The sequence below is a fragment of the Dermacentor andersoni genome, chromosome 2 (assembly GCF_023375885.2).
Source record: "Dermacentor andersoni chromosome 2, qqDerAnde1_hic_scaffold, whole genome shotgun sequence".
Taxonomy (NCBI): domain Eukaryota; kingdom Metazoa; phylum Arthropoda; class Arachnida; order Ixodida; family Ixodidae; genus Dermacentor; species Dermacentor andersoni.
In genome coordinates this window covers 47,118,871-47,134,768 of record NC_092815.1, presented here as the reverse complement: position 1 = coordinate 47,134,768, position 15,898 = coordinate 47,118,871, and the positions used below count along the sequence as shown (strand labels likewise).

The 15,898-nt window shown below is 48.3% G+C and overlaps 1 protein-coding gene across 1 annotated transcript; it reads right to left on the bottom strand.

The window, feature by feature from the left end:
• Nucleotides 1-5,809: 5,809 nt before the first annotated feature.
• Nucleotides 5,810-15,560, bottom strand: LOC126542668 (neurogenic differentiation factor 1-like). The gene is made up of 3 exons (XM_050189811.2): nt 15,433-15,560; nt 13,988-14,357; nt 5,810-7,478 (listed from the first exon to the last, which is right to left on the bottom strand). Exons 2-3 carry the CDS (start codon nt 14,336-14,338, stop codon nt 7,230-7,232), a joined length of 600 nt encoding a protein of 199 aa, XP_050045768.1. The 5' UTR covers nt 14,339-14,357; nt 15,433-15,560; the 3' UTR covers nt 5,810-7,229.
• Between the last annotated feature and the right edge of the window lie 338 nt (nt 15,561-15,898).

Sequence of the window (15,898 nt, the reverse complement as noted above, 5' to 3'; positions counted from 1 at the left end):
GATCGGACTTCCCCAGAGTGTATGATGGGCGTTGAAATCGCCAATGATGACCCAGGGATTGGACGTTGAGGAAAGGATGTCTCGTAGTCTTTTGTAATCAAATCGACTTGACGGAGATAGGTAGGCGCCTACAAAAGTAAAGGCCAGATTCTTTTTCCTTACGTTTAGGCATATATATTGATTACTGTCATTAGGTGGTACAGGCTGATGAGTGTAGGTGAGGTCACGGCGAATAAACACCAAAACCTTGCTGTTTTCATAAACAGCTGACGACATAAATGATTCATATCCAGAAAGCCTGATTTTGTTCGATAAGTTCGGCTCGCAAATGACGATAATGGGAAACATATTGGCGTACACGAAGCGACGGAAGTCCGAAAGGCGCGCTCTGAGTCCGCGGGCATTCCACTGAAAAATAGCTGCTTGTCGGACCTCTTCCCTAAAAGACCGTGGCTGTAGAGCCATGATCTACTCAAGGGTTGCAAGCACCGGACTCAGAGCGTCCAGTACTTGAAGCGCACTTCTGGCAGACGGTGTGTGCATGTTGCTTAGCAGCACGCGAATGGCATTCATTAAAGGCCTGATAAGTGCTATCACTTGCTCATCTGTTTTCCGCGACTCCTCGGATACAGCACCTTGCTGTACTGGGGGCGGATTCTTCTGCGCCTCTTCTGGCGGTCGTGTACGCGGAAGTGGCGGCCATTCCTTTGTGGAGAGAGATCTGGCAGTTTTCTCCCTTCCAACATCGGTGTTCGGAGTGCTGGAAACATCTGCTGATGATGATGCTTGACGAGGTGACTTTTCCTGAAAGCTTGATGTTTTCCGCCGGGAAGACCTTCGTCGGTGACGTCGTCTTCGCCGTACTTTCACAGCAGCCTCTTTGTGGGTAGAGTTGTCTCTCACCATTTGTTTAAGTATGGTGATCTCTTTCTTGATCTGGGGACAGTCTTTGGAAGAGGCGCAGTGATCACCTTGACAGTTAGGACATTTCAACGTGGTTGCGCTGCAGTTGTCTTCTGAGTGGGGTTCGGCACATCGAGGGCACACGGCCGAATTTCGGCAAACACCCTTCACATGTCCAATCTTCTGACAATTGAAGCATTGCATTGGTCTTGGAATAAATGGTCGAACCTGGTGGCGAAAGTGGCCGACCTTCACGTAGGGTGGAAGGCAGTCGCCTTTGAAGGTTATCCTCACACAACGTGTGTTGCCGAGGCGACCAACATGCACAATCACGTTGTGTTCGCTTGCCGGTTTTATGAGAATTGGGAGGTCTGCATTAGATATTTCATTGTCAATGTCATAGATGACTCCTGTTATTGTGGCACCATTCGTTGGCACGATGGATCGGACCTTGATGTTTCCCAGCTGCGTTACATGTTGTAGTATGGTCAGTGCACTCGGGTTCATCACATCGATTGCCAGGATGTTTCGCCTAGTATTTATCCTAACATCCTTGATCTCATTTGGCACGGTGTTTTCTAGATACACGGAGAGGGCTTGCCTGTTGAGGACGCGCAGGTTGTCGGTAGCGTTCTGTGGCACAAACAGGATGGAGTGAGGCCATCGCTGAGGAGCTGTTTTCACAGTGTTCGAGCTGGACGCCGAAGATGAGTTGATAATTCTTCGTTTGGCCTTGCGGTACTGGACAAGTCGAAAGCCGTCTTCCGAGGACTCGTCACCTGATGCGCAGTACAGCTCTGTGTCCTCGCTACCACTCGACGCATTTCCTCGCTTCCTCGAACCGATGTCCGCGGGTGAACGGGAACCGGGAGGATCCTCGGGGTGTTGTACATCCATCACCGCGATGGAGGGGGCGGTAGACCCCACAGGTGCAGTAAGAAGTCCAGAAAAACACAGAGACGGGCGAGATGTGTTCCGCAAGAGAAGCACTTCGTCTTCCTTCCTTTGAAATGGGAAAATATTCTATGCGATATTCGGAGGTCATTTCTCTCGAATATTCGCATACGATACGATTCGGAAATTGCTCCATTCGAACACCGCTAATGACAATGGAAACCTTTAGTGGCATGCACCTCTACAACCCCCAAGAGGGCTCTGCAGGGTGTTACGCCCCAATGAGCTGCGTGGTACGGCTGACACTCATGCCGCCAGCTGGCATCTGACTAACGAGATAACGGTCTGCTAAAATATTTCGTGGTGCCCCACGAGTACAAATCCACGACATATGATATAACTGAACAACATTAAAAAATATATATATATATATATATATATATATATAGAACGCCCGCAAGCAAAGTATTGCAACAGAGTAAATTTACCCTCAGGCGCAGTGCAAGAGCTATACTTCAGTAACAGTTGTATTCTCGCGCGTGTTCCCGGCTTGTCCCACAGGCTAAACGAAACCGCGGTGCGCGCAGGCATTGAATTCGTGGTGTTCGCCGCACTGAAACGCCTTGGTTTCGTTTGCAAGCACGTTGGCATCGGCGAAATTATAATCGCCTAATCAAAGGGAGGAAACAACAACATGGGTGCATGCTGGATTCACAGTCTGCGACATTAATGCGACTTACGAGGTTCCATTATGATATGGTAAACTTTAGGCTTGAGTTGGCGGAACGTGTTCAAACAACCTGGTCCGCAGAGCACACAAAGAGAAGGCGCAAAATAAAGGTGCATTTGCTCGCCTCGCCTTCTGCATCTCCCCTAAACCCAACTTTGCCCAGCATCTTCGTCGCTTTGATGTCATTGTTAATGAAATTTCTCTTGACGCTTTGGCATGAGGCCATATTGAAATGCAGTCAAACCTCGGTTTAATGAAACTCAATTTTGCGATATTTTAAAAGTTTAATGATGTGCCTTCAATTCCACACGCATTCATAAAGCCCAATGCAATAGAAACCTCGACGAAACGAATAGAATTCAACGTCTCTCCCGATTTTACGAAGTGAGGGAGAAGCGGAGGAAACGGCAAGATACGGGGAAGATATGAATAGGCCAGGCTCTTGTTGAGGTAATATATATCCAGCTGTTAGGTAGGTCTACCGCTCCCCCGAAGGAACACAAGAAGCGCTCAATCGGCCCGCTGTCTACAATAAGTTCGTACGGAGGCACTGCACCTTTTTGACTTGTGGGCGAACTGCGCGAGGACGGGACACGAAATGAAACAAACACGAGCGCAGACTATCAACATACGATTTATTTGAAAATACACATAGCATATATACCGACGCGAATGGCACACGTGGTTAGAAGGGGAATGAGTCTATCTGCTATCCAAGGTGGCCAAGTTCCTTATCTGTTAGATCAATTGATAGGGTGCTGACGCATTTGTCTCTTCTGTGGGTTGCGTGGGCCTCAATTATTTCGCGCGTGAGGCGATTCTTGTATGTTTTCAGTATATCGCTGCGCGCAAACTCTGGTCTGCAACCACTGCACGTCGACACGTGCAAAGCCAGATTGCTATCTTGGCCAGTTCTGAGCGAGCATCAATGCTCTCTCAGGCAGTCATTAACACAACTGTCCGATATAGGAGAGACCCCGTGACAGAGGAACGTTGTACACAACATCGCTTCGGCAATCCACGAATTTCTTCACGTGCCTCCTCCTACACTTTTCGATCGTCTCATCGTCTCGCAAATAGGCAAATATGTTGATATAGGCAAATAGGCAAATATGTTGATAGTCTGCGTTCGTGTTTGTCTCCTTTCTTGTGCCGTCTTCCCAGCCAAAAACCCGTATTCAGTTTACAACTTTTTGGTTTTGAATAAGCACAAAATTATTTGCATGCGTGTTTTAAGTGTTTTAGATTTAACCAAGTTCTCGATTTAACGAAATATATCACGGGTCTCATTTACTTCGTTAAATTGATGTTCAGCTGTAATATATGCGACTTCCTCACATCATCGACGCGCTATAGCCTGGACAGTTGTTGGATGTTCTTCCTTTACTGAAACAACTTAATCACAGCGGCGAGATTTCGTAGGTGCATAAGTTCTTCGCCAACCTGAAAGGTGATGTTCTCATTTCATGCACCACCGTTCTATGCGATGTACATCATTTCGTCCTCGTAAACTATATACGGCATTGCTCGTTATGACCTCCGACATACATGCACAGACGCCACTGCTCTCTTGAGTCTGCGTGAACTACGAAGCCTTGCGTTAATTGCCCAGCACTGTTGTTGCACGATAGCTCGATGGTTAGTGCCCTCGACTCCCAAATTTTCATTTCTTCACTCACATATATTCACGCTGTGGCAATGACAAAGCTCGGGGTGACGAGTTGATGTGACCAAAATTGTCGCCAGCCTAACGAAATCGACGGATGGACAAGGCAAACCCCAATTTCGAACACTTAACAGCTGTCACATTAAAATTACATGAGTTTACACGTTGCATAGGATGAAAGTAAATACACACCGCCATAAGTATAGCATGTCGCCGACTTCGTCTTATTTCTTTATTATGTTTAACCTGTATCCTGTTACGCGTTGGTCGTAAACCGCTACACTAAAGCTTCCCTACCCGTAGATTCAACGTGTGCGTTTGATCTGCATAATTTTTTTCAAGTACGTCTACTGCTTCACCCCGTCTTTCATCCAGTAGTGCTCGGCTGCGCGCAACCAGACGAGCCCTCCCACCGGTTGGGTTATGGCCGTTCCGGTTAAAATGTTTCCCTAGTCGCACATTCGGCGCGCTGACGCGTGCTCCTGTAACGACCCCGGCAAGAAACTATATACTAATGCGCGCAAACTGCCGCTTTTTGCATCTGACTTGTTTCGCCGGCGCGTCTTCCAACAAGAAACTGGTCTGCGGCCACTTCTCCTCCAGATGCTAACGGTCGCTCTGTGGGCGGACACTCGCAGTCCGTACAACTGCAAGGACGTGGCCGGACCCACGCGAACGGGGGCGGCACGACGGTGACCCCTGCATGGCTGTGCTCTCCTTGTTGTTGTTGTTGTTGTTGTTGTTTTTGCCTTTATCGGGCGCGCCGTAGACTCGCCGTCGTCGCCGCCGTGACCGGCTGGCGTGGGCTTACCCGCTCTCGTTCTACTACGCGAGTGTGGTTATGGCCCTGATGCGGGCATGAGTCACCGCCGGCGCTATGCGCTGCGGCAGTGTGAGGTGCCTGGGGTGTGTGCCGGCTCTGCCGACGAGCTCCTTGTCATTGCAAGGCGGTCTTCTTCCTCCTCTCCGCAGAAGGTGCGATGCGGCTGCCCCAGCCGGCGCGGAGTTTCATTCAAGGCTGGGAGATTTCGCGTGGGCGTACCGCAGTTTCCGGTCTGTATGCATCGCGAGCTTCTGATGCGGCGCCAGCACACGAGACATGCGAAACGAACCCCCGTCACTGTTCGCGGTTTCGCGGCGTCCCATTGAAGCGGGCTCACGTGCCTAAAACGCGGACAGATTTTAATTGCGCTGTAGCATATGCGCTAACATGCTAACATCTCACCATAACTGTCGCCGTTCCCATATAATTGCACGCACACACACACACACACACACACACACACACACACACACACACACACACACACACACACACACACACACACACACACACACACACACACACACACATATATATATATATATATATATATATATGTCGTATATAGTGACGTCAGAGGACGACAGGAGGAAGCGTCCATCAATAGAGAAGCGCTCTCCAAAGGCAATATGTGGTGTTGCTTGTTGTGATATCACACATAAAATTAACTTCATAATTAAAATAGTCTGATATCTTTAGGTTGTCGTCCACCTGAAGACACAAGCTGTGGGCCATGCAAAATATTTGTGGAGCTGCAGAAACGTTCAGCAAGAAACTTCAGTATTTAGTCACGATCGGTATCAGTAGACTTTATTAGCAACTTAGTTCCGGGGTGTGTGCGCAAAAAAGAATGAGAAGGAAACAAGTCACTAACAGTTTGGCGACGTGCAAGACAATAACAAAGGTGATCTGCACGATATGCAGAAGCAGTTTGGCACAATGTTGCTCTAACAACGCCCTAACAAGCGAAACAATATGTAACAGCAAATTGCGCGCGTACACGAGTTGGCTGATCGTCAATAACGATGAATCCAAAAACATCGCTTATAATTATTTACAAGCCTCGCGCAATTATTTCGACATGACAGCATCAAACATTTTTTTTTCTTGGGAAATGTTGCCTTCAAGAAAGAAATTCTTTAAAATTGCAATATTTTGACGTTTTCCTTTTTCTTTCTTTTTTTTCTGGCCAGTTACCCAGCGCTACAGAAGATAGAAAAGTAACATCTATATTCATTCAATTTATAGACAGATGTCGTATTATATATGGTGAAACTTGTCGAAATGTACCCTGCACGGAACGTTGGCGTAAAATGATCCTAAAATTTGCTGCATCATAATGAAAGATATCCCTTTAACACCACACTTTTGCACATTAAGGACGTGGCAGCATCAGTAATCTCATCACAGACCTGACGTAAATGTGCATACGTAACTTTTAAAACAATATTTCTTTTCCTTCACCGGAGTGAAAGGAAGCTGCCGTATTTCATCTTTACTAAGGAAACCAATACTGCTTCTCAACGTGTGTGCGCGACTTACTACAATCGTTAAACATTACATGTCCCGGTCTTAATGTTTAGAGCAACAGTTTCGGCGGGAGCACTATAAGTAGTGCATCGTTCTTACAGGTACGTATGGCACCTACACATGCTACGCTTCTGCTCTGGACTGGATTTCTTCAGGATTACGAAAAAGAACAGGTAGTTTGCACTGACTAGCACAACAATATTGCATAACTGCACTCTCTTCTAAGAATTATTCCTCAGAAATTAAAAGCAGACTACATTTTCCTTGTCTCCGTTCTTCAGTCGTGTGCATTATAGCGAGCAAAGAGCACCCGAGGATGAAGAGCCTTTCCAACGGAAAGGGAGAAAGAGCGAAGAAAGAGTATATATTAACAGCCCCTAGTCCTGGTTCACAATTGCAGAGAAGCGAGCACTAGGTTCAAGACCCACCATCTGTCCCAACAGGGATACCAAAGTACTGGAGCTATAGGTCTGAGTGTATTAGTGCACGTCTTCGGAAGGGTGGATATTTTGAGAGCGTTTTCTCGATCTGGAGAAACAAAATGCCGCAGAAAAAAAAAATCGTCTCGCTTCACCTTTTTTTTCCTATCTTAGTTCTGTACCGTTAGAGGCTAAGTGTGCTCGAGAGTGGAATGAACGCCGAGAGCAGAGCAACTGACGCGACGCCGGCGCAAAGGAGGCGGCCTAGGGAGCCGCCCCCGGATACGACGACGGCGCCAAGGGCCGTGGCCGTTGAACCAGCGCGGCGGCGGCGTCCAGCGTCCGGGGTGGCCTCTCGTAGGCGTCCGCGATGGCGGGCGACGACGGTTGCGGGGGCGTCTTCCCTAATGCGGCGACCCAGTGCGGCGCCGGGGACGGCGAGGCGCCGTTGTCCGGGACAGCGATCGCGCGCGGACTCAGTCGCAGCTGGCCGGCAATCAGGTTGACCGTGGCCTGCAGAGAATAGTAGCGTGCACGAGCGTCGATCGCATGAGTATAACCGCAAACACGCGCCTCGTGCGGTGTTTTGCATTGATGGGGGCACTTCCGAAATATCCACCCTCTCTTGCAACCCACTCAAACTTGGAAGAAACACCCTGACGTCTGCACTAAACATACATCAAATGCCTTGAGCTACGACTAGACATGGGCACCTTCTTGCGAGGTTGTCCTCACCCTCAGTTCCTCTCACCCTCACAGAGTGAGGTGAGAGCAGAGGTGAAGAATAGAGTTGGAAAGTCTGTGAAGGCAAAGGTGCGGGAGGGCGAACATCGTGAGGTGAGGGCTATGGGGAGGGCGACTTCGACGAAGTGAGACCAAATTAAAAGGCCAGATTAAAGCCAATACGGTTGTCTGTATCACACGCTCCTAAAGGCAAGCGCACAATACTATGGATGAGAATCGGCCGACTTTCTCTCAGTCGGCTTCAACAACACCGTTCTCCATCACGTCGGCGCCTGTCTCACAATGCGCGGACGCCATAAATCTGCAAATGATCCGCCGACGTCCGCGTCAGCAGTTTCTTACTGTCGGGAGACGCAGTTTTTGTTGTAACACTGCAATGAAATGACGGCATGGCTCCCCGTCTACACGCGGCTGCGAAGGACGGAGTTTGTTAATGTTGATTTTTACACGTGGCGATCACTTTCATTTACTGCTTCTGAAAGATAAATTCTATTTCTCGTTAATACACGCACCCAAGTAAACAATGATGCCTCCATGAGGGTAAATTCTAGTTACTGAATTAGTGGATCTTACTGCTCTCCATTTACTGAATGAACTTATAAATAACATTGTTTCTGAATTTGCGTAACTTTCTTTTTTACACACATCGCGCCATGCAGAACAGCTCATTGACATGGCGCTTGAAAGTGCGTGTTGGCGCAACTGTAAACGGCAATTAACTTTATTTTCAGTAAATTAGCGGAATAACGCCCACACGGTTGTAACTAAACGGCTCAAAACCTGGCAATGTAAATAGATGCCAGACGAAATTCATATATATATATATATATATATATATATATATATATATATATATATATTTATTTGTTTATTTATTTATGTATTTACTTATTTATTTATTTCCATCTTGATACGTGTGTCAACTAGAAGAGGAAGAGCACAGAACGTGTAATATCTTCTCGTGGGTTATATGTTATTTCCGTGCACCAGAAAGATGAGGCAGGCGGGGAAGAAGACGCCTACTCTTTCTGTCCCCTGCCGAGCACCAGACACTGCATTCTAGCTCTTACTGAACCCCAAGTTGTGCAGTGTTTGGCGCATCCCTGGAGGAAGAACTCCCAAGTCGCTGCATAGAATTACTTCTGCTAGGGCATGTTTCTGCTAGTAAGCCATGCAATGTTTTTTTTTTAGTTGTCGTTCCAATTAGTTCCACCGGATCAAAATAACATAATTTTTTCTGATTGCTTCAGTCCCGTGCTGTTGCGGCTTTCACAGAAAAAAAAATTACACTGAGGCCTTTATCATTTATTCACACACACATGAATTCTCTCTTGTAGGCATCTGTATGAACTGTGTGTTATCAAAGCGTGTGATACCATAGCCACACAAACAACCGCGTCCAACAAGCTTCTAATAGCTGTTATAACAAGTCTAATCAGCCATCAAGAGCGCAACACACGTGCGTTAGAATTATACGACTTGCCTTACGACTGTACAGTCGATGCCATAAAGGCAGCCAACAGTCTTCCAAGCGACGTAAGGCTTCTAACAGTTCCAACAGTTTGCAAAACTCCGAGCAGCCACCTTTAGATGCATATCGACCGACGGATCGCACTGTTTTGACGCACCGTTGCAAATTTTTAATAATATCGCGAGGAACTCGTTCCGCAACTCGTTTTGAGCGTGATGTAAGAGCGCGAACAAAACAATCCCCAAGACCAGCGTTGTGTCGTCGTATTTCTGCCTCGCATCTTGCACGTTCAAAATGAATCTTAACCAGCTCAACCATGTCCCCGTATTGCAAGAACTGAACTCGAACGAAATTTCGACAGCTTCAACAGAAGCCGGTGCGGATTCTTCTTTCCTTTTTTTTTGCACAGTTTTGAGTCTAGCTGCATGCACGCGCAGTCAGATCCACTAAAATGTCGGAAAGCGTGCGATTCACATCATTGCATGACTGCTGCCAAAACACTTCCTGCAGGACGAGCAAAGAATGACGCGCATGGCGTGTGAGTGAGTGAGTGAATAAACTTTTATTTGGTCCATCAAAGCGCGATAAAACGCGCACCCGGCTAATCCCACGACGGGACTGACAGATCTAGTCTGCCGGCCCGATCGCGGGCGCGCTGGACGGCCAGGATTTGATCCTCAAAGACAGGACTTCGCAGAAGCGCGTCCCACTCTTCCTTGGTGAACTTCGGGCCCAGCGACCGTGTCTCTCGGAACGAACCGCGTGGTTGGCTCACGAAACGCGCAGCGCACTCTGATGCATTTGCTCTACAAGAATAAGCTACCACATCGTTCCAAATGTATCAGTCGTTCCTATACGTCTTTCTTTTTTCTTCATGCGTAAACTGGCAACTCCATTATAAGAAAAGGAATAATTCACGCGGTAAGCTGATTGCTTGTGACTTCATGTAGACAGGTTTGTCTTAATACAGTTGCAGTTACACAGATGTATGCACAAGCCTCAAATATGTTAACAACACGGATGATGTTAACGACACCATCCACGCGTTCTGCTTGCACACACGCTGACGTTATCAGCGAGATTACGCGCGGCTAGTAAACGCTAGTAAATGACGCGGATGGTATCTCTGGACCCGCGCTGTTGTTAACAGACCTGCAGTGAGGTCCCTACAGACAAAGGCCGTTACTACGTTTTTATAATTATCGCCCTCTGGTAACGCGCGTCCTCTGAAATTACCGAAACGGGCAATTCATAGAAGACCTATCACATATGGAGGGAGAAAGAGAAGGAGCTCTAAGACAATCAGTATAAAACTTCCCGTATACACCGTAGTGAAATGGTTAGACTTTTCATAGGCTATCTAAATAAATGTTTTGTGATCGGTTAATCAGATTGACGAGGGACATCAAGTACGAATTTCTGTAACATAGGGAACTAGCAATCGTACTTGTGGCTTGGTCTCACCAGATTCCCCCCCTCCCTCCCTCTCTCTCTCTCTCTCTCTCTCTCTCTCTCTCTCTCTCTCTCTATCTATCTATCTATCTATCTATATATATATATATATATATATATATATATATACGGATTTCTAGTCAGACACTTAACGCGTAACTGATACTTAGTTCAAGTTCACGCTGGAAAATCATTACCATGAGATCAATCTATTGGCTTTATAACAGAACCAGAATAATAAAAGCGACATAAGTATTAAAGTTACGATATCTCCGGCAGAGCATTAAACACTAGAACATTAAACACTGAAGTATACTTAACACTCTTGCACCCATAAAGTGTGTAAGGGTGTGAGCTAGACAAAAAGCAGTAGTAAGGGTGCAAATCAATTTACAGTGAAATTATGTCAAATGTAACGAAAGTCACAGCGGCGCCCGGCATGCTTCGGCTGGCCCATATAAGACCGCACTGCGATGTCGTTCGCTTAACGCGGTCTTCGCAGGCTCTGTTACGAATGTCGACAGCGGTGCACTGGAATCGCTCCGCAATGGGAGGGCATCGCGACCTCCCCTTTCGAAAGCACTATGCTTTCAAAGTTGCCGCCGAACAAGCATCCCAGCAGCAGAGAGGAGCAGACTCCTCCTGCAAGAAATTTCGAAAAACAATTATGGCCTCTTCTGATGTAGCACATCAACATGGGTCAGGAGGCCTAAGCCTACCAAAAAGGCGCAGACTGGGGTTTTGCTTTCTATGGGACTAATAAATATTATTTACTCCTCCTCCTCCTCCTCCTCCTCCTCCTCCTCCTCCTCCTCCTCCTCCTCCTCCTCCTCCTCCTCCTCCTCTTTATTCGACACAGTGAATTTGCGCCTGCTAGCGGAGGTGCTGTTCGCTCCACATAGACTTTGTCTGCAAAGCGTCCGAGCATCTTCTTTTGAGTGACCTTTCCACCGCTGCTTGCCCATCAGGATCTTCACTGCCTTGCGTACGTGGCCCTCCCGCTTATCTATGACCCTATACACTGCTCCAAATAATTTTGCTGACCACCAGACATACAAAATCAGGCCATCTCTTAAATACGTCCGTACCTTATATACATACCCTCCATATTGACTCTGTTGCGCCAATAGCGCACAAAGAGATGTGCGCGATAAGCATTCGCTGTACATTCTGTTGAGAACACTTGTGCGGGTGGCCGCAACCACAGCGTCGAACCGAAACCCTGTTTCATTTCGGTTCACCGAAACCGGTTCAGTTCTGGTTCAATCCCGGGGCCAAAAAAAAAAAAAAAAAAAAGGAAAAGAGAGCGGTTCAGACCGATTCGAACCGGTTTAAGCTCATTTCCATAACCGAATAAGCTGCTGCTAAGCTGCATTTAAAGATTACGCCTGTTGTTCTCTCTTGAGGCAGCACGTAGTTACAAAAAAATGGCTGTGGCTTAGCTAAGGTTAAGCCCAGGATGCGAAGCATACTAGCCTTTATTTTAGTTGTTGAACCACTGTTTAGCCTGGTGAACTGCTGTTGCTTGGCTATATTTGGTTCGGCTAGACGAAGAAACAACTCATGCGTTACTCTACTTCGCCTTCAAGAGTGGAACGCGACAGCGTTCCCGTCGACCCGCCAAGGGGTGTAAGACAATGGGCTACGGCGCAGCGACTACGCGCCGCACATTGGACGCGGTGAGCGTCGAGCAACGCAGCGTTCGGCGCGGCAACGAAATGTGCGCCTGAGCAAGCGACGCACGCCTGAGCCTTAGAAACAGCTCGTTTCTAAGGCAACACCGCATTCACTAGAGGCGCTTTTGTACCGCTTTGAAGCATCGTACCCGTGGCTCAGTGGTAGCGTCTCTGTCTCACACTCCGGAGACCCTGGTTCGATTCCCACCCAGCCCATCTTGCAAGAGTTGAGCCAAAGCCACCTAGAAAATCAGTCTCTGTAGCACGCCGCAACCTTCGCTTCTCATTCCAACGAGCAGCTCTGTCTCAAGGAGGCATCTCACCTCGTGAGTGTCTAGCAGAGGCAAGCGCAGCTGCTTATATACCGCCGCGACGCCGCGAGCGACGGCGCGAGTTGGAGCCCCGTTTCTCCTCTGTCGTGACGTCACGGTGTCACGTGGTATTGAAGGCGACACCGCCGCGCCTGAGGAGCTGGGTTGAGCTCTCGTAATATGCTTCGCATAAAAGGCTCTATGTGAAGCGCAGCTTTACTGAGGGAGATAATACATTATCTATTATCTAATATATATATTATTAGCAGGGAGATAATATATTAAGGAAAACGCAGAGTGTCCTCCGGCCTGCTACTCTCCTCAGGAGGAAAAGAAAGAAGGGAATGATAGGGGACTGAGGAGCAATGATGAAGACAGGCAGTAGGACGCGATTATATACACGTCCGTGCTTGAAGGGCTCGTTCACAGCTTTGAATCTATAGGCCGGTGTTAACTAAATATTCTAAGAGAGCCTTGATGGCTCGCTTCATTTATGTATCCGGTTAATGGTCCAGTAACCCTTTTTCATTAAACGGCCTGTCGCTACTTAGCGCTGATGAAAGATCAATGCCTGCGGTTCACAGTCGTATATACTGGAGGCAGACGTACGTTCCACTTTCTCATGTAGTTGGCACGCATGCGTCGCAGTATGGCGAGTTCGCGCGTCGGATGCGATGCGAATATTGTCGCGTTAACACAGCACATATAGTTTGCCCCGTGACGCAATACGCTGAAAACCATCCTAACGGCGCTGCTACAATTAAAATCACGGGAAGATGGTGTGTATCTACAAATAAGGCACAATAGTTGAACCACAAGTGCAGGCAATGCATGGATGAAAAGCTCCAGAAAAGGTGGTCAACCTGAACCGACACCCTTTATTTTTTTCCCTTGCGGCTTCGCTCTGGAGTGACAAACGAATGGTAACACTTTGATTCAGTTCCGGTTTGAGTGGGAAAAAAGTTCTTTTTTTCGGTTTTAGGCTCCCGGTTCGGTTCCGGTTCGATACACAGGCAATATTCTGTAGCTTAAACAGATTTGTTTTTTTCCCTGTGATAAGAAGCCTAGAACGGCTATTGGAAAATACCGCGTGCGCTTACCGTAATTGGCTGGCGACTCATTGGCAGCTATGTGCCACAGCAAGCCTCTATAAAGGATGTCTACAGCCAAGAACGATTTCAATTACGCTGTAGTTGGTTCCTTATTAATCTACAGCCCAATTTACAGAGAGGGCATTAGGAAACAACAGTACCCGTAACATTCTCAGCAGCAAAGCTTTGTTCTGTGAGTGGCGCATTCAACCGGAAACCCGACAGAGCTTCGCATTCCATGCGGCGCGCATGCCAACAACAGCAAAAACGTGCCGACCTGGGAGAGTCCCCTGGCCAGGTGGCGGGCGAACACGGTGGCCTCCATGGGACTGCCCTGGCGCAGCGTCTCGGCCAGAGCGCCGATGTAGTTCTTGGCCAGCCGCAGGGTCTCGATCTTGGAGAGGCGGGGCACCGCGCTGCCTGGCTCCTGGTGGTTGATGGGCACGCGACGCCTCAGCGTGTCCAGCGCCGCGTTCAGCCCGTGCATGCGCTGGCGCTCGCGCGCGTTGGCCTTGTGCCGGCGCTGGCGGAACTTGGACAGCAGCCGCGGCGAGGACGAGTCGCACGGGCACGGTGACGGGACACCGCCGCTCGTGCTCGAGCTGGACGGGGCCGGACACCTGCGCATGTCGCACCGCTGCCCTTTTCTGCGGAGAGAGCAGGGACAAAAGCGAGGACATAAGTGGTCTGCTTGCCATTCTCACGACCGCGCATGTCACCAATGTACATTTCGTGAAGCGAAAATATAACGTTTTCTGCGGATTGCTGCTGTCGCATGTAGCCTCCTTAACGAGCTCTTATACTGCCGTTCTGCATACTAAAATTACTCACCGCAAGAATTTTCCAGCTCTCCTTAAGGCTACGAGCTGTGAGCTTTGCATGGAAAGGCGTGTGTAGGTTTCAGGTACGTTTGTTTTTTCTCGCATAATTGTGAGTGAGTAGAAAAGCGGGTAACACAAAATATTTTATCGGCATTTCTTTTTTTAACGTTATGCTGTTCATGTTGCACACCACGAACAATCTACATGCCATCGCTCAGACAAATTGACGGAACCAGCGATTTAACTCCGGAATGTGTCGATGTTCTGAAAAAGGAAAGCCAAAATTTTGGGAACCATTCCTGAACTCTCGCTTTGTGTGATTACCACACGGAGCGCCGAATCATCAAGCCGGGTACAGAACGAAGCCACCTTCGAGGGGCACTACGAGACCAACTGCCCTATGCTAACACCATCTTGGTCAGTAATCTCTTGCGGGTACGCAGTAAAATTAGCACACGTGTTCAACTTGTTTTTCTGCTCTGTGGACCATCGATTTCTGAGAAGTGCAAGTCACCATTGACTGAGGCCACACTTTAAGTTGGGATTTGTTGATTTGCCGACATATTCGTCTCAATATACATACGTCAAACACACTGACGCCGTTCTTTAAACAGAGAGAGAGAAAAGAACGAAGTCGCACACAGCTTCGAGACGTTTCGTGCTCCATAACTTTTTTGCATTGTAAAACGACAGACCGGACAAAGAAAGCGATAGGCACTGAGATGCAGATTGCATGTTTCTTTCTTTCTGGGTCCCATATGTCACTTTGCAGCACACGGAGTAACGAGAAATATTTTTGTTATAACCCTGGGCGTCGCTTCCTTTTTTCGAAGCGAGCCTACGGAGTTCGGCTGTGCAGTGACAGCTGGTCGAAGCTGAACGTCGCAGCGCGAAAACTCACCTCAGGCGAGCGGCTGGCTTGATAGATACGGGGGTGCCTCGCAGCGGGTCGAGTTCGAGCAGTGTTGTGCCCCCAGCTCGAGTGTTCCCAACGTGCAGCCAAACTGCCCTGCCGTGCGCACTGCGGCGCTCGAGCCCACGGGCGCACCTTTATGGGCCGCTTATCAGTATCTCGGACTACGGCAACACCTTTCTCCCCCATTCCCTATACTCTACCTTTACTTCCTTTTATTTCCCAATCTCTCTCTCCCCCTCCCATGCACACGTTCGCGCACGTGTACACCTTATTTTCCCTTCCATGAGGAGGCAGTATGCGGCGCCATGTTGCCTCGCATCATCCAATGGCGTTAAGCGCGAGCTCGCGAGCTCACACGCGTATAGACGCCGCGAGCGTTTTACCCAACGCCAGGCATCGCGCAAAAGTAATTACTCCTAGCCGCCGCTGCCACGCTTGGGCCGATACCTGG